The 23,202-nt window shown below is 37.5% G+C and overlaps 1 protein-coding gene across 1 annotated transcript; it reads left to right on the top strand.

Moving 5' to 3' along the window:
- The first annotated feature begins 167 nt into the window (after positions 1-167).
- On the top strand, positions 168-23,202 carry LOC131940264 (sushi, von Willebrand factor type A, EGF and pentraxin domain-containing protein 1-like). The gene is made up of 15 exons (XM_059298902.1): positions 168-256; positions 551-656; positions 9,787-9,931; positions 10,132-10,256; positions 10,951-11,139; positions 13,151-13,318; positions 13,433-13,675; positions 14,018-14,194; positions 14,937-15,110; positions 15,552-15,800; positions 17,082-17,288; positions 17,689-17,880; positions 18,301-18,530; positions 22,273-22,489; positions 22,738-23,202. The coding sequence occupies exons 2-15, from the start codon at positions 572-574 to the stop codon at positions 22,908-22,910; spliced, it is 2,574 nt and encodes an 857-aa protein (XP_059154885.1). The 5' UTR covers positions 168-256; positions 551-571; the 3' UTR covers positions 22,911-23,202.

The following is a 23,202-nucleotide window of genomic DNA, read 5'->3' as shown; positions in this document are numbered from 1 at the left end:
ACAGTTATTCTTTGCAGCATATATATATATATATATATATATATATATATATATATATATATATATATATATATATATATATATATATATATGTGTGTATATATAAACGCAAAATTTATATTAGACTTGAACGTCACTACACCTCTGTCATTTGATACGAGCAGGCCTACAGCATGAGAAAGTATTGTGGTTAAATCTACAGTTAAGTGTGCACTACACAGTGAACTTCCTGGACTCTATTGTAGTGCGATATCCTGTTAGTGTATGATATCAAAAGACAACTATGTTTAGAGTTAAACATTTTAGATTCAGACTTTAGAAAAACTCGATAACAGCTAAAAACCTTAAATATTGTATGTTGTTATATTATTATTAATATATTTAAATGTGTTTAAAATACGTACAATATATACAAAATTTTATTCGGATTGAAAACATACTGTTCTGAAATTTTCATAAAATCGGTCATTGATTCAATGGGATATTTAAATAGATTTCTTTTTTTTTCTAACATATACAAAATACTCACATAGAGTCGTAACATCTACAGTTATATTTTCTTAGCCAAGCTATGCTGCAATCTCTAAAAATGGAATTCGTGTTTATATTAACAATGTTCATCTCAGTCTTACAGAAATCTGACGGATGCAGTAGTTGTAAGTATCCTACCCTTAAAAGACATTTTGTTTGCATATTTAAGCCTGGTATGAAGCAGACAACCATTTAGACTGTCGGTCGATCGGATGTTAGTTACAATCCAGTACAAAATCAGAAGGAAATAATAAAGTTATGGGTTAAGGCTTGGTTTATTCAAGGATAATAATACTTTTTACTAAAATCTAAGATATAATTTATAGCAATAAAAATTCAACGAAAAGTGAATTAAAACTATATTTGAAATTGTTTTTTTACACAATGCCATGATTATTATAAAAGAGAACAGTTCAGATCTCTTTAGTTCATTATGATTGCTGTTTGGAATTAATTTTAGAAAAAAAATATTCTAATATCGTCGTTGCAATCTTTAAAGCTATCGCATTGGTACGACCAACATTTAACATAAACTGGTGTTTATTCTAAGCGAATCAAGCTAGGAAAACTGAACATAAGATAAATGGAAATTTAACTTGTTTAACAAAGTTAGACTTGTAAATAAACTCTAGCTATTTCTTTCGCCGAACATCCTGTAGACTATTATCCTGTTTATTGGACAATCATTCGCAGATAAGGAATTAAACGGAAACAAGAAAGTGTTAAAAGTTAATTAAAACTTATCTTGACGGCACGTTCTAGCTATTTAACATTCACTTGTAAATCTTGAATCGTTTTTAAGGAAGTTTGGGTTTTACCGGATTAGGAGGTTATAAAACTGATATATTAACTGTGGTCCTATTTAGCAATTAAAATATAGTTATTTAAAACTTGATGCGACAAAAAAGGATCGTGTTTAAAAAAAAAACAGAAATAATATTGTCTAAAAGAATTTCATAAAAAACTTTTTAATAACAAGCTTCTATGTTATAATGCACTAAAAAGGAGAAAATAAATTATACACTACTATTTAAATAACTATAAAGAAAAGCGTGTGTAACACATATGATTACCAGCCAAAGGGGGATAAAACTATGAAGTTTTTATTCATTGGGTTGCGGCCCCTGTGGGACTGCAACTGAACTGTTGACGTTTTTTTATGCTTTTGTGAGCGAAATTACCTGTGTTCCATGTCATGTGACATGTGCCTAGTCGTGTCGCACACGCAAGGCTGCTGTCTGTGGACCAAGATGTAGACCTAATGAAGGTAGTGTAGATATTTAAATTATGTTTGTTAAAATACTTACTTATGTATTCCTGCTAGTGCTGCATGTGCACACTAGTTAGGGTGATGTATTAAATTAAGTATTTATTTTGTAGTACTACTTATTGGTACTTGTTGGCAGTACTGTGTACTGGCCGAAAACATAATTTATTGTACCCGTGTATATTGTAGCTTACACGTGGTGTTGTCCTGAATGTAACTTTTTTTATTTTACATTTGTTTTAGGGCTACAGTTCTTTTTCTATTTTGATCTTTTGATCTTTTGATCTTTTGGTCTATCTTGGCTAGTTCGTTTTGTACTACTGTGTTGCATCGCCGTCATGGCTCGATGCTATAAATAAACGAGTACTTGACAACAACTGTCGGCGTCGGTGTGTACTTAATCTCAGGGTCAGCCCGTCTTAACCACAACACCTCAGTGGGTAAAAGCATCCCCACTGAGTGAGGGTTACATTTGGCGCCCAACGTGGGGCTTGACCTTGAGAGGTAGGATGGAAAACAGCGACCCGACGTTGGAGAAGTTGTCGCAGGAGCTGGCCAAGTTGAGGGCTACGATGGCGGAGCTAGAACAGACAAGTGCGCAGCGGCCCGTGACGGTGGAGGTGTGCATGTCAACACACAATAGGCTGAACCTGTTCACCGGCCTTCCCCCCACTGGAGGAGGGGAGGTGAGTTTCCCGGACTGGGAAACCCAAGTGCAATGTTTGCTGCGGAACACCAGCGTTCCGAACCCGTTGCCGCGCATTTTAGGCAGCCTGAGAGGGATTGCCTATGAGCATGTAAAGCAGGCTACGAGTCCAGAGGAAGTGCTAAGCCTACTACAAAGCACTTTTGGCGACACTCGATGTGCCGATGACAGGTATCTGCAGTTCAGCCGACTCACTCCACATCCAAGAGAGTCAGCGTCAAAATTTCTCTGCCGACTGTGGTCAGAGATGACGAAGCTAAACCAGCAGCGTAGCTTTACTGAGGCCGATGCCCAGAAGAAGGTGTATCACACTTTCTGCAAGGGGGTTTCACCTCTTCTGGCGCTCGAACTTCGTGGCACATTTGGTTTCCCAGGGGAAGCCAGCCCAAAGTTGGGGGACGTCCTGAAAGCTGTTAGAAGGCTGGACGGGACGACTGAGTTTCGAGTCGAAGCCACGGCAGCAGCTAACAGGGCTGTCCAGGTCGACGCAGTAACGGCAGCTGTTCGCCAAGAGACGACGCCGCCGCTGATGCTCAAGGAGGAACAACTCGACCGTCTGGCGGAGAAGGTGGCAGATATTCTATCCCGGAAACAACGGCCCTCCAGAGGAGCTTGTTACGGGTGTGGGTCCAGAGAGCACATCGTCCGCGACGGGCCGAGTAAAGCTGCCAGGCAACAAAGTCAACAGCAGGGAAACAGTGGGGAGTGGAAGCTGATTCAGGGGCTACCAAGCGCCCAAACTAAAGCTATTCCACGAAGCTTTAGGCCCAAGGCGAATCCAGCAAAAGCGGTGAGTTCAGAAGGGGAGGTACGCAACCTCACCAATAAGCAGCCATCTGCCGCTAGACAGCAGCCGACACTAAAACCGGTACGCCTCCGAGACGTGGTTGTGACCCTTGCAGCGGGTCAAACGTTGGAGCTACGGGGAACAGCACCGTCCACGGCGCAGGTGATCCCTAGACCCCACCACCAGCTACCGACAGGGTTGCGTGTTTTACACACTAGCATTGACGGAGGGCAGTTGTGTGTGGTCATTCAAAACTGCCGGAAACGAAGAAATCTGACCGTGACCTCCGCTGATGTCCTAGCTGATCTAAGCACAGAGGCGGCGGTATTGGAAGCGTTGATAGGGCCGGCATGTGAAACAACCATACAGGTGGAAGGTGTAGATGTCCAATGTTTGCTGGATAGTGGATCCCAAGTCACTATCGTGTCGCAGAAATTCTATAAGGAGAGATTATCTCATATTCCTCTCCAGCACCTGCAGACACCGGTTACAGTAACTGGAGCCGGGGGACAAGAAGTGCCATATTTGGGTATCATATCTGTCACGTGTACATTGCCTGAAATTATCGCAGGTAGAGTACAGGCTGTGCAAGTCGCGGCATTGGTCGGTGGTGATAGCCCTCTCTCGGAGCGGATGCCTATAATTTTGGGAACGAATGCGTTCAAGAGGCTGACGCACTCTAAATTGGCAGAACAGCGTGTTAAGGGGGAAGCAGCTTTTATGATGGGGCATCAATTGGACAGAGCCCACGAAAGTGGGAAACTAGGACACATTCAACTGGTCGGTAAAGGTGTAATAGTGCCACCATTCGGTACGATATGTGTCAACGGGAGGCCACAAGTTAATACCATACGCACTTGTGCAAGTGTGCTGCTCCAAGAGCCCACGGAAGTTAAATTGCCCGAAGGGTTGCATGTGGTTGCGGCCAAGGTGAGCGTGGATGATCTGTGTGGAGTACAGGTGACACTATGCAACATGTCAGATCATGATGTGGAGTTAAAGCAGAAAGATATTATAGCTGATGTTTTTATGATCCAATCAATGTACAACATCTCTAACCTTTTGGCTGAATTTCACGAGGTACAGCAGTTTCCAGTACCGGAGACACCTAACCTTTCTAACTCAACCCGCTCAGTCTCGGTAGAGGCAGGCGGAAACAATGACTTGAATTTCAAGTTTGGGGATAACACAACTCCAGAGTGGCGTGACCATTTCACTAGAAGACTGTATGAATTTAGTGATGTTTTCATAAACAATGAACTTGATTTAGGGTTGACCACTGAAGTAGCTCATGATATTGAGCTTGAAGCAGGTGCGTGGGTAAAAGAACGGCCCAGACCTATTCCACCAAAGGATTTCGCCGAAGCAAAACAGCATATTCAAGAACTATTGGATGCTAAAATCATCACGCCCTCATCCTCACCGTATGCAAGCCCTATTGTGCTGGTGAGAAAGAAATCAGGTGCATTACGCATGTGTATAGACTATCGGAAAATTAACGCTCACACTATTAAGGACAGTTATGCCATCCCAAAAATAGAGGATATGTTCCTGACTTTGAGCGGGGCCAAGTTTTTTACAAGTATGGACCTGAGTAGGGCCTATTACCAAGTACCGCTGACGGAGAGAGCAAAACTTATCTCTGCATTCACCACACCATTTGGACTGTATCAGTTCGAACGAATGCCTATGGGCTTGAAGAACGCTCCCCCAACATTTCAGAGGATAATGGAGAAAGTCTTTGCAGACATGAATCTGACAGAACTGATTGTGTTCTTAGATGACATCTTGCTGCACGGTAGAACTCTGGATGAGTTAGAGGAACGTACAATCCAGGCATTACACCGTCTCCGGAGGTACGGTCTAAAGTTAGATCCTGACAAATGTGTGTTTGGGACATCCGAAGTTCGGCATCTAGGACATGTAATTACAGATAAGGGAATCAAGCCAGATCCGGAGAAGATCAAAGCGTTAATCAACTGGCCAAGGCCGAGAACTGTCCGGGATGTCAAATCGTTTATTGGCTTTGCCGGATATTACAGGCGATTTATTCCAAACTTTGCTCAAATTTCTAGGCCATTACATGATCTAACTGTAGGGTACATGCCTAAAGGAACCAAAAAGGGAAGCCACAAACCGGCCACCATTCATTTAACGTCGGATATATCGCACATGTGGAGTGAGGCTCAACAGCAATCATTCGAAACGCTAATGAATGCGTTGACCGAAGAGCAAGACGGCACGACACGGGTGATTGCTTATGCTAGCAGATCTCTGAACAAGACAGAACGCAACTACCCGGCCCACAAACGAGAGTTTCTAGCTCTTAAATGGGCGATGACTGAGAAGTTCCATGACTATATCGTTGGCTCACACATCAAGGTGGTCACAGACAATAATCCCCTGTGCTACATTCTTCGGAATGCCAAACTGGATGCTACAAGTCATCGCTGGCTGGCGTCTCTGTCGATCTATGACTTTGACCTGCAGTACAAAAAAGGGTCGACTCACGTAGATGCCGATTTATTGTCCAGACGGCACCAGGACGAGCCGGCAGAGGAGGATGAGCAATTTCAAGTTTTGCTCGAAGACACAAAATTTTTGAGGGACAAGGCGGAAAAGTTTGAGTTGCAAGCTGCTGAGTCTATTCACATCGGCACACATCTAGTATCAGCCATAATTGCAGCCAAGGGTGGCGAGAGCCAATCGAATTTCTCAACGGATATGAGAACTGACGGGGAAGGTATCACGTACATACCGGCTGTCGAACAGGTGGTAAAGGATCCGTCAGCCATCAGAGATGATATCTTAGAACAGTCAGACGGGAATTATCACTCCATTTCTATACAAGAGTGGAGGAGTCATCAGTTGGCCGATACTATCATTGCGTGGGTCATTAAACATGTAGAACAAGGAGGCAAGTTAGAAATGTCAGCGGACAGCACACCAGAGGAAAGAGCATTTGTCAGGGAACAAAAGAAATTAGTAATGAAAGATGGAGTCCTATATCGCAAAGTAGCAGATGATGAATTAGGAAGTAGATTTCAATTAGTTATCCCAAGGTCACATCGGAAAGAAGCAATGCAAGGTGTACATGAAGATCTATTTCATACCCACCTGGATGATGCGATTAAACATGCTCGAATGCGGTTTTACTGGCCACATATGTTCCGAGACCTTGAAAGGAAGATCAAGAAATGTGGGAGATGTCTTAGGAGGGGTGCACCAGTTCAGAAAGCACAGATGGAAACAATAACCACTTCGTTTCCGTTAGAACTGCTTTCAATAGATTATCTAACTATTGAAGCAGAAGGTCACAAACAAAATGTTCTAGTGATTCTAGACCACTTTACAAAGTTTGCAGTGGCAGTGTGCACCAAAGACCAGACGGCGAAAACGGTAGCCCGGACACTGTGGCATGATTTTTTCATGACGTACGGTTTTCCAAAGAGAATCCTCACCGATCAGGGGAGGGATTTCGAAGCTAAAATTGTGAAAAACCTGTGTGAAATGGCGGGTATTCGCAAGTGTCGGACCACACCCTACCATCCCGCAGGAAATCCAGTAGAAAGGTGGAACAGGACGTTGCTAAACATGATCCGAAGCCTTGAGGAGGACGAGAAGGCGACGTGGAGGAAAAAACTGCCGGCCGTTGTACACGCGTACAATAGCTGTATCCATTCAAGCACAGGCTACAGTCCATATTTCCTCTTCTTCGGTCGTCATCCTAGGCTGCCCATCGATTTAGCTTTCGGGATTGATGTGGGAAGAAAGAAACAGGGAACACCGACGCAGTATATACAAAGCCTAAAAACCCAACTGAAGTCTGCCTACGGACGAGCAGCCGAGAACATGGCCAGAGCGGCTGACCGGAACAAGGTCAGATACGACATTTCAGCCCACGCTGCTGAGCTGGAGGTTGGAGATCGGTGCTTAGTTCGCCGTTTGGGCCCTAGAGTCACGTCAAAAATCAGCGACAAGTGGGAGGCCGAGATCTATGTGGTAGTGGATAAAGCGGATGACGTGCCAGTGTACACTGTGCAGGAGGAGACAGGAAAAGGGCAATGTCGGACATTGCATCGGAACTTCCTATTGCCGGTGGGAATGCTAGATATGGATGCTGGCATAAAATTGGCAGAGGAAGAGAGACGGCGGCAAGAACAACGACGGAAAGAGGTCATACCAACCCGGGAGGCAGATGAAGAGGAGGAACTGGCAGTCAAGGTGGTCCCAACTAGACTTCGGCCGGAGGCAATGCCCTTCGTGCCAGAGGTGGTCGCCCGGGACGGGCAAGACAAGGTGATGGTCAGGCCAGCCCCACATCTGGATGAGGTGAATGCGAGGGACGAGGCATCGGACGAGGATGACTCTTGGATCAACCCAGAACCACCAGCGGAGCTGCGGAGGTCAACCCGTCAACGACGACCCGTCGAGCGACTCAACCTGGCGCATCAAGTGGTGACCAGTACCAGCACTGGAGCCTCTACCGGTTTGCCGGGAATAATCTATTTGAGTTGAAAGGACTTAATGTCTGTGTACTTGTGTACTGAACTTTTTTTTTAAGTACTATTAAGTATGTATGAAATGTAAATGTAAATGTGAATTCCATTGTACATTTATTTGTGAGGGGGGCTGTGTAACACATATGGTTACCAGCCAAAGGGGGATAAAACTATGAAGTTTTTATTCATTGGGTTGCGGCCCCTGTGGGACTGCAACTGAACTGTTGACGTTTTTTTATGCTTTTGTGAGCGAAATTACCTGTGTTCCATGTCATGTGACATGTGCCTAGTCGTGTCGCACACGCAAGGCTGCTGTCTGTGGACCAAGATGTAGACCTAATGAAGGTAGTGTAGATATTTAAATTATGTTTGTTAAAATACTTACTTATGTATTCCTGCTAGTGCTGCATGTGCACACTAGTTAGGGTGATGTATTAAATTAAGTATTTATTTTGTAGTACTACTTATTGGTACTTGTTGGCAGTACTGTGTACTGGCCGAAAACATAATTTATTGTACCCGTGTATATTGTAGCTTACACGTGGTGTTGTCCTGAATGTAACTTTTTTTATTTTACATTTGTTTTAGGGCTACAGTTCTTTTTCTATTTTGATCTTTTGATCTTTTGATCTTTTGGTCTATCTTGGCTAGTTCGTTTTGTACTACTGTGTTGCATCGCCGTCATGGCTCGATGCTATAAATAAACGAGTACTTGACAACAACTGTCGGCGTCGGTGTGTACTTAATCTCAGGGTCAGCCCGTCTTAACCACAACACCTCAGTGGGTAAAAGCATCCCCACTGAGTGAGGGTTACACGTGGTTCACTTTAGTATCTATTGAATACCTTTACTAATATTTAGTGTATAATTTATGTTCTCCTTTTTAGTGCATTATTACATAAAAGCTTGTTATTGAAACGTTTTTTATGAAATTTGTTTTAGTACTTTACATGTTTTTATTTACAATAGAGTTACATGACTAAAAACCATTGCGCACCTATTGAACGCGAGTAGTGTAGTGTAGTAGCGTGTGTAGTAGTTGGATAGGACTGCCTACTAATTTGGTTACATTTTTAATTAATTCATAAAAAATTAATCAGGCGACCAATTAAGTACAATTGAATGTCATAAAGCATTGTCTTTATGTCTTGACCCACGTACCCACTACGAACCGTATCTGTCAGAAGTGCCTGCAATTCCGCTCGGCCGTTTCGATATAGACAGACTGACGACAGACTGACGAGGAAGTGAGTTAAATAAAAGCTTGTAAAAATAGATTAAATGTTATTTCTTTCTTTTCAAGTCCACTGCAATGTATCGTCATTTCTGATTTTTAAACTTTTATTTTTAATATTTTAAAAAAAAGTGCCAGACGACTCAGACGACTAAATCACGTTTTTTGGCCATTTCAACAAAATTGATCCTTTTCTCCCGAGCTAATTCGGTTGATACCGTCGGAACATGCTGTTTCAATAGCAGATTGATTGGCGATCATTGATACAAGATACATATTATACTTACTTTCTTAATCCTCGTCACTCCCGCGTCAATTTTTTTTTCAAAACTAAAATGTTTTTGACAGGGGGTTACGTATAAGATACAATTATCACTTCATTAACATTTTCTCTCCAAATTTGTATAGATCAATTTTTACATAAAAAGGAACCAAATTAGAGTGATCTGTATAGAAAATTAGGACCGCGCGTCTCGTTGAATTTCGGAACAATCCTTCGTACGCTTTAATATTTGTTAGGACGTGGGCAACTATTAATGTTTGTATTAAACATTTTAAATAGTTATTTTTTTTCGACGAATTATATTGTTAAATTTTATCATATATATATATATATATATATATATATATATATATATATATATATATATATATATATATATATATATATATATATATTATAAAAGCTGGCATGAGGTCATTATCTATAGTAAATTTAATTTTTCCATTATTTGATTTAACGATACCAACCATTTTTAGCTTCATCGAAGCCACCTCCCAATAAACCACCGACTATAACATGCCCAGTGGTGAACTCAACATTTTACACGGACAAAGGTCAAGTTGTACAGTACGTCACATGGAGTCCTGCAACAGCACGTGATCCAGAGACGGGAAATATTGGGTAAATGTCCTATATAAAGAACATCATACAGGAATATACTATAATAGATTATTATAGTTTAGCGTAGAAAGCTTTAAGTAGTAAACAAAAATGTGTATACAAAAAATATTCATATATATATATATATATATATATATATATATATATATATATATATATATATATATATATATATATATATATATATATACTGCTTATAGCGTAAAACAAACTCAAGGAGTATCTCCTGGAACACAATTTGCTGAAGGCTCGTACATGATTTCATACAGTGCAACGGACAGCCAAGGCGCAACTGTTTCTTGTTCTTTCTCCTTTGTCGTCACAGGTAAACTTTGGGCATGTATGATCAGTCGTGGAATAACTTACGCATCCTGTCGGGGGTGGGGATGGGCTGCACACTTATTACCATATGCAACATGGGATATGATTGGGAGGAATTTAGAGTAGCATAACATTTTTCTTATTAAAAATGTTTACTAACGAAACACCCGTGCCATTTCTTTCATCATCATATTTTCCAGTTTGTGCGCATGGGGCAGATGAGTAGAGTAAAATGTGTTTCAGTGATTGCTGTATTCGGGGGTGGAGGATATGTGGTCAAAACCATGTCCAGGTGCCTTAGTTTCCATAACGTGAGCCAGGTATACATAAGAGTGGGGTGCACTCAAGAAGTTTCTAAAGACTCGAGACTTTGATCCGAGACTTTCAGGCTAGAATACGATCACGTCGTCCCTTTTTATTTCTTTGGGTATTTAATTACATTATTTTTTTAATTGGAGAATGAAGTAGTTAGTCCGGAACATTAGAATGTCATTTAGATCCTGTATTTTGTTACAATGTGTGACAACCCAATCATGTTAAATAAAAATTGGTTCGAAATTCACGTTTTGTTTCAAAAGCCTAACCATTTTAATTATTACTAAATTCATTTCATGATTACAAAAATGATATAGTAAATAATACTTTATATAGCTAAATAGTTCGGTAGGAATTGATTAAAGAGAGATATTTAAATATAGTTCGCAGATGCCCAAAAGATTTTACAAGTATGGACCACGGCACTGCATCTTGTCAACCTTCCAACACCCCCAACATCTACGGCAGCCAGTGTTCATACAGCTGTGATGAAGGATATGAACTGGTTGGCTCCTCGCTATTGGAGTGTGGCAGTAACCAGCAGTGGAACAACGTTAAGCCTATATGTACAGGTAATGTGAAGGATTAATTATCTTATATATCCATAGAACAGCTGTAACACTGCCGCATTGGGGATGTGGTGTGATGTCACTCATTGCTGTGTAGTGTTTTAAAGGGTTACCCTGAGAGATAACACAATCAATCTTGCTGTAAGGTCCTGATTTATTGCATACCAATACGAGTGTTAACACCAGTCCTATGAAGACACGCCCATATTCCATGTACGGCAATTCCACATACAGCTAATAAACGGTAAATCCATGTATAGCAAATCAATACACGGCATATAGCCCTAAAACAAATGTAAACAAACAATGGGATACATACCTTAATACACGACCACCTGTAGGTTATATTATGGGTGTCATAATATAGAAGGTTACTGCCAGTATACATTACTGCCAACAAATATTATAATTATAAATACTTCACCTAACTGGTCCGCAACATGCGGCGCTAGTATGATAAAATCAAGTAATATAAAATCACAATAACTTCATTAGGTCTATATATAACAAGTTAACCTATACCCATGTCAGCTACTGAACGGTCCTTGTCATCTGCAGCCTGGGGTTTGAATGCTGTGGACACAGGTAAAACTACCTAAAGTCCCAGAGGTCACATGACATGGGGACACGGGGGAACATCGCTCACGGAAGAGCATAAAAATTACATCAATTGTTGCGGTCCCAAAGGGGCCGCAACCAAATAAATTGTAAATCACCCCCCCCCCCCCCCCCGACTGATATGTGTTACACAGCAATATTGAATTTCACTCTTTATTAAACACTACCTCTATGTTTCATAAAATGTAATAAAAGGATATAAGAAATGCCACTCAAAATACATAAGGAAGTATGTTTTATGTAAGCGATTGCAAAGGATTTAGTTTTAAGTAAATAAAGTTGTAATAAAGAGGTCATTTCTTTGTCTAATTTCTTTCACTAGCTATAATTCTTATCTTTAAACATTACTGTGGTGATTTGAATTGTGTGAAACATGAGTATCTGGAGACAAGTACTGTAAAATATGTGTGTGTGGGGGGGGGGGGGGTTATGCGGTTGTGTGTGTGTAGTGTGGGATTGTGTATTTGTGGTGTGTGTGTGTGTGTGGGGGGGTCATTTTTGTTTTGTTAGACAATGATTTTTTTTTGCTCGGGGGTCGGGTTGGGGAAGGGGGGGGGGGGCACTTGAAATTTTCGGGTAGCGGACTAAATTTTCCGCAGGGGGGGGAGGGGGGTTACGGGTAAAAGTATATATTTTCTATATACATTCTATTTCTTTAGAGGGGGGGGGATAGACGTGCTTCGGGGGTGAGGGCGGGAGGGCGGTGCCCGAAGAAGAGATGAAAGGACATGGTATCCTAGAAATCATCCCTCGCTCTTATATTGGGTAAAAGTTAGTTTTGGTCTACGAGTTATATTGGTAGAGCGCTAGACTGAAAATCCGAAAGTCTCGAGTTCGAATCCTGGTTGATGTCTGTATGATGTCCGTTAGTCCACCCATGTCTGATGGGTACCTGACTCATGTTAGGGAAGCAAAGGCGGCAGGGCATAGTGCTGATCACACTACATCAGCATTGGAAGAACATTTCATTGTTCCAAAAAAGAAATACAAACAACAAACTTGAATAAGAAATATAGTCCTCATTACCAAAAAAAAAAAACCATGGTTTTTTAAACAAACACTTTATCTGGGTGAATAATAAAAGTAACAATATTTATTTAACGAACATTTATTTAAAAAATTGCATATTTGAAAAAATCTAACATAAGTAGATCACTTTTGTCCTAGTTCTAATCCTTATACAACTACTTTTAACATTTTACGACTATAGCGAAGCACTACTGTTAAGGTGTGTATACAATTTTAACATCTTTATATTATTCATTTCATTAGCAGCTTGGTATTATTGGGTCTGAAATTGTGTAGCTGTGCAGTATCATTTCAAAAATACATTTGTTTAAACAATATATTTATTTATACTTTAAAAGCGTCAAAATTTTGTTAACGTGTAATTCAGTTATATCATGTGGAACACCGCCTACTGTACCCAACGGAGTCCTACGTTGTCCCAGCACTTCCTATCAATCGACTTGTACATTGTCCTGTAATGCTGGATACAAGACAGATACTTCCACAATAAGATGTCAGGCAAACAAACAATGGACTGTTCCAGGAAATTGTATCGGTAAGTCATACTGCAGGTATACTGTATATCTATTTTACCTTTATAAATGGAAATTGATTGTCACCATATAAATCTAATATATAAATGTAAAAGAAAAATGTATCTACCTGCCAGATATTGAGCCGCCAACGATAAAATGTCAGGCACAAATTGACGTCTTTGCTGGTCCAAAGTTATCTAAGTCCAAAGTTTCCTGGACAACGCCAAATGCAACAGATAATTCTGGGGTCGTCCTTGACCTTACAAGTGATGTCCAGTCAGGGTCTCTTTTTGACATAGGTCAAACACTTGTAACCTTCACAGCTAAGGATGCAACGAACAACATGGGAATTTGTGTTACAGCGGCTAACGTAATAGGTAAACTGTTTCATATTTTAAAACAGCTAACCCGAAAGTTTCGAGTTCGATCCTGGGATCAAGTCTTTAGCACGTCCATGAGTCCACCCAGATCTGATGGGTACCTGACTTACGATAAAAAAACTAAGGTGGTTGAGCTTAGTGTTGGCTGAGGTACTTGAAACTGATTAACTCAACTGTATTCGCCCCGTGTTGCCTGTGCGATAAACGGGAAAATTTGATGACGATATGGGATGGACCAGCAAATGCTGCTATCTACGTAGATGTGGCAATGTAATAATTATAAAATAAACATTAAAATTACATTTATAAACCATTATATACTGTATTATCCATTTACAGTCAAACGCTGTTCTGATAACAGCGCGGTAACGAATGGTATTACGAACTGTTCCTATGGAAACGCATATGGCTCTGAATGTACAACCACGTGTAACCAAGGTTACGAACTAGAATCAACATCAACACAAACTTGTTTGGAGAATCAAACATGGAGCGATGTAAAACCTTTTTGTAAACGTAAGTTTCACTTTGTTTGTTTTAAACATTTGAAACAATAAGCATTTTATAATATTAAATTAATAAAATCAGAGAACATAATTTAAAACATAAAAAAAAAAAAATTCCGTAAATGTGTATTTTCATTAAAATACTAGAAAGACTGCCTTGCTAAACAATCGCTTTTAGAAAGATACATATAATCTAATCATAAATATATATTTTTTTACAATATTGCTAATCCAACATATTTTATCAACCTACCACAACCATATACATACTATTATACCAGTTTAACAAATAACATACACTCAATGTATGATTAATAAACAACCAAATATAGTTTTAATTACACATTTATTCTACACTTGTTGTCCCTGTCAAGCGTCGAGCTGGCTATTAAGAAAAAAAATATAAAGGGTCGTTTACATTTTATTTGCATCTAGGCTAAGTCAAGAACTAATTTGCAATTATTATCAAATAAACACCAATTATTACCTTGATAATTAGTTGTTTAGGCTAGTAATTTATTAAAGAGTATTAAAATGTAAGGCCATATATATATATATATATATATATATATATATATATATATATATATATATATATATAGCATATATTTATGTAACCTAATATTATCTACTAGCAAGGGTTTATATATATATATAAAGGCAATTATACATATATATATATATATATATATATATATATATATATATATATAATATAGCCTATATTTATGTAACCTAATATTATCTACTAGCAAGGGTTTGCAGTACGCCCCCGCAAGTAGCAAATGGAAACATTGTTTGCCCTGATGGACACACTTACCAGTCTGTATGTAATCTAAACTGTAACCAAGGCTACCAAGCCTTACAGCCTTCAACTATTCAGTGCGATATAAACATACTGTGGACACAACCTGGCTCTTGTCTAGGTAATTTTTATTTTCAGAATACTTTACATATTAATGTATGTGAAATTGAAATGTAACGATTTGAATAATATTTTTTTTGACCTTTTCGTTGTAACATAACTGTAGCAGATGCTTTTCACGGATGAATATTTAAAATATGGAACACATATTGTTCTATTTTATTCTAGCTTTATTTTACGTATTTTATGTCTTCATACTATTAAGAATGCAATAATAATATTATTAAAAAAATCTAAAAATTGAGTACATTCAATACCTAAGTCTTTGCCTTGTTTGATTTTTAAGTCATAATAAGCTATTTCCACAAGTTTAATATGTGTATACATATTCATGTGCATACATATAAAAGACATACAAATACGCATATATATATATATATATATATATATATATATATATATATATATATATATATATATATATACGCAAATTAAAACTCAGACGTCGAGCCTCCAAGTTTCCCCACCGGATGTCCAGCCAGTTTTGAAGTTCCAGCTGCCAGACTTGGAGAATCTACGTACGTCACCTACCAGTACCCTAACGTGACGGACAACTCGGGTCAAAGTGTAGTTGTGGTCGGCTCTCCTGTGTCTGGTGCCAGATTTAACATCGGTACAACAACTGTCAATATAACTGCCACAGACGCACAAGGCAATACCAAATCCTGCACTTTTCAAATAACAAGCAAACGTACGTTTATTTTAAATACACAACAAAATGTTTTTGTAGAATAGCTACTGATTGGTGTTTACTTTGTGTTTTGTATGCAGTGCATCAAAAAAACTCTCATCATTTTTTTTATTAATTAAAATATTATATTTTTTTACGGAGATAACTGTTTGCATGGTGTTTCTAACACAGGTTATTATTTAGGCCTATAGATATCACCTTCTAAATGGCATTAATTATAATACCATCACTGTAATTTACCATAGGCTGTTTGCTTTCGTTTTTTTACTTTCTCGTATATACGAAGTATAGAGAAAGTATTGTAATCGTGCAAAAAAATATTCGAGATTTTTGCAAATCTCGACGTTTTACATCTCACTGATACGGAAAAACATAATTTTGCAATCTTTTCCGTATGTCTGTGTGTCTGTGTGTGTGTGTGTGTGTGTGTGTGTGTCCGTGTGTAAACACGATAACTTGACTACCGTTACAGCTAGGTTGATGAAATTTCATATTTAAGTATTTTATCAAAATCGTAGATCCGTATCAACTTTTGAGCGATTTCCGATAACCGGAAGTGGTACTTTTTCTACTTTGAATTTTTCAAAAGCCTTAAACTAGAGTACTATTTCAGATAGATAAATGAAATTTGATATGTAAGTAAAAGATCTAATCCTCTACCTTCTGTCAAATTTTGAGTAATTTCCGTTGACCGGAATTACTTATTTACGCTATTTCCAATTTCTCAAAAAAACGCATGTAAATTTATAAAGTACTAATAAGATTGCGCACTATTATGCACATCTTTATTTATCGTTCACTTGGTGTGCATTTCTTTTTTCTACGAGATTATATTCTATTTTTTAAAAAATTGAGTAATTAAAATGTATTAAAAATTATGTCTAGAAGTCTATATCCCGAGTTGCCATCCCGCATAGTGTTATATTAGAATATTCGAGAAAGTTTAGGGGAGATCACTCCCGGTTTATTTAAAATCTAATCTTTAAAGCAATTTTTTTTTCAAAATATATATTCAAATATTATTTATGTAACTTTGTGACAATTATAATATCGGCTGCAATTTACTTGAAATAAAAACAACTGTGTGAAAAAAAGGCAATTTAAAGTTATTTATCATTTTTTTAAATCGTTTTTTTTTCTTTCTAATAAGTCTAAAGCCCTTGTAATTTAAAAACATTTATGTATGGCAAAAAACGTATATTCTACAACATCATATTATCTGTCAAATGTATATGGATTGGTAGTTTGGTCTAGCTTTGTAAAATAATTATGATTTTACAGCCAGAGAATGCCCTGCGCCAAACCTGGACAACACAGGAACAATCTCCTACAACTGTTCAAACGGCTACGTCTACGGAGCAGAGTGTACAGTGAACTGTATTGAGGGAAACCCTGTCATAGGTCCAGGTTCTATTGTGTGTGACATCAGCAGTAATACAAACGGTATCCAGTGGGTGTGGCCGGGAAATTTTAAACCTTATTGTAAAGGTATGGTGTTTGATTATGTAACTTTATGTCTTTGTTAATGATTGTTATGTCCCTTGTATTATGTATATAATGGTTACGTCTCTTAAGTGTCAACTATGTCTTCGGTGATGAGCAGTTGATGTGTACCTGTTAGGCAGTTAACGAAAGGTAGAGTCAGAGACGTGTCGTCTGAGCTGTCTGTAAATAAGAATAACTTACTTTGTTTAAATAAGAGATCTATCCCTATGTAACGTAACAGGTCGCTGTATGTATTCGTTATACGCTGTATATTTATATTACTATATATATATATATATATATATAGTAATATGTATGTATATATATATATATATATATATATATATATATATATATATATATATATATATATATATATATATATATATATATATATAAACAGCCCAGACCTGCAGCCGACTGCCCTCCCCCACCAACGGTGCTATGAGCTGTGAGAAGTTGAGTCCAGCCGGTGAAGTCTGTGCCATCATGTGCAATACAAACTTCACTTACCCGGCCTCTGCACCTACACAGTATACATGTTCCCCATCTATGGGCATTTGGAAGCCTAAATCTTTTGTACCTGGATGCAAGGGTGTGCTACTAAACACTTTGTTTTTTTGTTTAGTGTTATTTAATAGGACTAATATGTGTTTAAAATTATAAAAAAAATATTAGATGTTTCCGTTAAAAAAAGAAAAATGTTAGTACACTCGTTGATAGCTTAAATTTTCTTTTTTTTTTAATAATTAAATTACGAATACAAGCCCGGAAAATCTTTACAAATTTATTACTTCAAAAAATGTTTTATAAGCTACTTTGGCTAGGTATCTTTAGAAGCTACTGTTAACCTACTCCAGCATGTATTGCCTTTTAAAATAAAATGTTCGTATAACTGCAAGCGATTATAACGATATACACTTAATGATCTCATTTAAATTTTCCATTCTAGTATTTTTTTTTATAAACTTCTCAATATTGTCACACGTTCATTTGTTGTTTTTTCAACGAACAGCACACATCAGACCTGGAGAACTGATGACAATGCCGAACATTTACTATTTTTCTGGAACCTGCAATAAGAATAGAACAGATATAAAAGAGAAGTTCATGGGAATTTTATTGAGCTTGGGACTTGAGGACATATGTGAGAACCGTTGTTCCGTGAACGGTATTGACGTCACTTGTGGTCCTGTTATCAATGCTAAGAGAAAGAAGCGTTCAGGAATGCCGTTTGAATACAAGGTTAACACATTAAAAAAAGTTTTGCATAGGAACCTAGAAATATGAATACGGTGATTTTGTTTTATTCACGCTGCAGGTTTGAAAAAAATTAAAATTCAAAATAAGAAAACAAATACTAACTGAACTTTAAAAAGATAGCACAATCGTGGTCAAGAGGATCAAGAAACCCATTCATTTTATAATCGTTCATAAAAATTAAAATTTTTATCTAAAACAAAACCTACAAACTACTTTCCTTTAAAGGGAATAATTACTCACAAAAAATAAGATTACATCAGGAAAAAAATATATTTCTTTTATTTTGCTTTCATGTTAGAATAAATGATTAAAGCGCATGGAATGTGCAATGTGGTAGGAAAACGAAAGTATTTACAACACTACCTTCATTTATTTAAGACACTGAAGGTAATGTTTAATTTTTGATTTCTTAAAATCAATAATAGATTAGAAGTGATTATTAAATATCTTGAAAGATTTTGGGGAGGGTGTAGATTGGGACGGGTTGAAAGTTAGGGTGATGTGTGAACTGGGTAGTGGATTGGGGCCAAAAGAGAGACGTCACAATTTAACCTTTTTTTAAAATCGTGGGTAATTGCAAATGTTATTGATCGATATACCAAAGTTTAAAAACTCATGTCACACTTTTAAACACATTTGTTTTAAAAATTGAAGTTTGATTACTTTTCGTCATAAACATCAAAACGCAAAAGTGTTGGGTGACGCTCAGACACCATACACATAAAATGGATAGTGCATAATATTCTGTACAAAAGCAAATTTTTTATTGGAAATTCACTCAGAGTCAACATGCATGAAACCTTCAGTTTACAAGTATTGTATAATTGTAATTATAGCGAATTGTATTAGCTAAGATTGGTGAAGCGGATGGAGTACCATTAGATTTCCTGATAAAAATCAAATTTCAACTCAATTAGATTAATAAGGGGGGCGGGGGGGGGGGGTGTCGCTTTGCTAACCTCGATTTAGATCAGGGGTCTCCAAACTTTTCAGCCCGAGGGCCGCATTAACTATGACATATCAGTTCGGGGGCCAGAGTTTCTTTTAGGCATCTCTTCGGGGAGGATGTGCCCCACCCCCTGAAGAACGTCTACCGCACGCCCCCCCCCCCCCCCAACGAAATATAATTTATTTAGAAATATTTACAAATTTCCCTCTCTTGCCGTTTTAGGTTCAGAAAATTTAAAGGACTAGTTATGTCTGCAGCAGATGCCAATATCTATACCCACTCTTCATCAGACAATAATGGCTGTGGCTTGCCTTTACTTTTAAGGAAGTCACCTATTTCCTTTCTTAACTTAAATACTCTGCTCAGAACTGTCTCGCAAAATTAGCCATCTTACTGATGTGAAATATGGTAAATTTTGCGATTTTGTGTTTGTCTCTGAACTATCTATGGTTAGATATCCTCTTCGGTAACAGTGTCATACATTCTCTGTAGGGAAGCCAGCTCTTTAATAAACACAAGAAGTTGAGGTGGAACAACTGTCAAGCGATTCATCCATTGCAATTGAAAAATGGCGAAGCTTGCTCACATATTTCGCTATTTGAGTCAGGACGTTTTCACCAATGTCTGCAACACGGCGGGCTATGGTATTTGCACCCATAGCTACATTTTCAAATTGTTTTGAATTTTCTGTACCAAGTTCCTCAGTCACCTCTAACAACATTTATTCAGTGGACAAAAAGATCGTAACGGGCCGGATGATATGACCTCGCGGGCCGCATCTGGCCCGCGGGCCGTAGTTTGGAGACCCCTGATTTAGATAATAACTATGCGAAAGTAAATGGTGTATTATATTTTTTATTATTTTTATTTTTGATAATTTTTGCTATCAGAATGGCTATTTGTCTAGGTTTAACCCTTTATCTACTGACGGTACTTATAAGTACCACTTTAATTAAATGCCTGTATTATTTTTAATTTAATAAGAATTTTAAATTTTTTTGAAGTAATTAATAGTATTATCTCCCCTGAGTCGCCGGTAGTCGGAGGTATCATTGTTTTTTGAAAATTACTGGTGTGACGCAATTTTCAATGTCTTGCTATATCGGTAGTTCACAATTTTTCTGTACATTTCTCACATACGTTCTTGATTTCCCTTTGTTTTACCTTATTTTTCAAGTTTTCGACCCCAAATATTTTTTATTGGCAACTTCAATAGTCAGGTAAACGCATTTAACTTCTAGTTATACAATTTTAATCAAATTGTCTTTATATTAGATCGATGTTTATAAGTGGACTTATAAGTACCGTCAGGGCACACGGTCATTTTTTTAAGATTTTTAGAAAATGGCAGATTTTTAATGTGGAGTTACATAAATATTGTCTTGATAATTAATTATCGAAATGTACTCAAAAAATGATATTTACACATTTATAAGAAGGTTAGCATATGGTTTACCTAAGAAATATTGTAATTACATGTTAATTTCTAGTAGTAAAAAATTAACAAGAATAAAGGTATCAGTTGCAGGCTTGTTTACAAGGTTTAGTTTACTTCATTTGTATACCAAAGCCTAGTTCTAGTTGTAAGATTTAATTTGTTAGTTATATTTACTGCACTAAACGGTCTTGCCTACAACAACTAGCATTTACGTAATGTATACATGTATGCTAGTAATAGTCCATACTTCTGCATATAGTATTGATCTATATGGTAAATTTTAATCAGTAAACAGAAAGGAGTAGGCCACTACGGCTATCCTAAACACATTGAGCTCACTTCTATTTATGAACTTTGCACTGTAGTGTAGACTTGTCATAACATTCTAGTAGGCTACAATTATTCTAGTATTACTTGCAGTTGCGTGCTGAATGACTAGGCTTTTGTTTGTTAATGCGGCTTATTGTACTAGCTATTGGAAGCTTCCAGCAAAAGCATGTTCATTCCGGCAACCGTTGCTACACCAGAAAGACCACAGACAAGATTGAGGGAGCATGACATGTCGACTACTTTTGTTGTGTTTGAGGTCTAACATGTGTTCCGATAGAAAATCCAGTAAAAATCGTACTCAAAATATACTTTTGTGCTGTATTTATGTGTGAAAATTACAAAAAGTGATTGTTATAATGATTGCCATGTTATTAGGTAATAAACTGTATCGTTTGTTCCTGTTTTGTAAAAAAAAAATTTTTGAAAAAAAATGTCCTAGTTTACTGACGGTACTTATAAGTACCAATATCTGTTTGGGCCATTAAAAATTTATGAAACGAAATTTCCTTCGATATATGATTTGAATGAGCCAAAAGCAATATAGTAACACTTTGTTTAAGTAAAAATCTCATTCAGAACATAATTCCGTAAATAAAGGGTTAAATAAATCCCGTAACACTTTAGAATATTTCTATAACCTTTCTTCACCCCAATGCACCCAGATAGTTCATCCTTCAATAAAACAAAAATACGTTCTGAATAAAGAAGTCACCAGATGGATAAAAACCTTCTGTACTTTTAAGGTGTTAATATATTTTCCGTGTTTTGAGGGGTGTGGTTGGGTTTTTAAAAAAAATCCCTATTAATGCTATTCGAGATAGCTGTAAATTAAACTATATTCAGCGTTAATAAGCACATACGATTTTTTCCCCAAGGCCAGTTCAAGGCCTGGCCGTACAGCTAGTGGTACCCTAAAGTGGAATTCTTTCAGAAATGTAGTAGTGTAATGTAAGCTTTCCTACATGCCATTATTTTTATTTTCAATATTTTTGTATATCTAATTACAGATTTCAGCACATATCACATTCGGCAAGCTAAATACCAGCTCGCCTTTACGTTACTTAGGGAATTTGGTCCGCACAGTGAATGAATATCTGGTGAACAAGTTAGATTCAGGGGATTTTTATGTTCCCAATCTGGGCATGCAATACATGACTGAAAAGGGTAAAGTCGTCGTTTTATGTGAACCAGGGACTCTTTTTATTCACAGGACAATGTCATGTGGTTAGTATTATAATATTGTACGTATAATGTTGCCTTAGAGTTTGATGGTTAGATATTGTGTTTAAACTATTTTCCGATAATACACTTCTAATTCTAAATGCATTTTGTTGTAAAATGTGTATGGTCTATTTGCTGATATAAAAAACACAAACTCAACTTAACTTAAGACATTATTAATTTTACAAAATTAGGATCTATAAGTATACGTTTAAAAACTCACGAATAAAAGTTGCAACCTCTTATTCCAGCCGGCTGTGGCCCAGGCCACATGTACACCAATGAGACCAACAGCTGTACAGCCTGTCCACCAGGGACATACCAGGACCAGGAGATTTCATTCAGCTGTAGACCTTGTCCTAGTGGGACTTACACCAAGCAGGGCATGGCTACGTATTTAAACATGTGTGAAAAGTCGCTCTAATATTATCATAGTATTTGAATGTGAAAAGATCAACCAGCATTACAAAAGTACCAATTTAATAACGTACATACACATTGTCCAGGTGATTCATTATTGGGCGATTCCCCTGACACTCCAGTGCTTTTTCTTCTTGGTCGACTATTTCCATTTTGCTTCCGCCTTTGCACTTTCTAATCTTTGGGGTTACAGTCCAACATAATTATGTCTGTTCCTGTTATTTGATGCTTTCTGCGTTTTATTCAATTTATCATCATTTACTTTTTTTGTAAAATAAAATATATCGCTCATTACG

Source organism: Physella acuta, unplaced genomic scaffold (assembly GCF_028476545.2).
Source record: "Physella acuta isolate Inbredline_101_S28 unplaced genomic scaffold, ASM2847654v3 ptg000314l, whole genome shotgun sequence".
Taxonomy (NCBI): domain Eukaryota; kingdom Metazoa; phylum Mollusca; class Gastropoda; family Physidae; genus Physella; species Physella acuta.
The sequence above is the reverse complement of the archived record's forward strand: the minus strand, read 5'-3'. Positions and strand labels throughout refer to the sequence as shown.

Coding starts and splice junctions, on each gene's coding strand:
- LOC131940264 (XM_059298902.1), top strand. CDS start 572: ATGCTGCAATCTCTAAAAATGGAATTCGTGTTTATATTAACAATGTTC. Junction 10,257..10,950: donor TTTCTCCTTTGTCGTCACAG/GTAAACTTTGGG, acceptor ATTTAAATATAG/TTCGCAGATGCCCAAAAGAT. Junction 15,801..17,081: donor TTTTCAAATAACAAGCAAAC/GTACGTTTATTT, acceptor ATGATTTTACAG/CCAGAGAATGCCCTGCGCCA.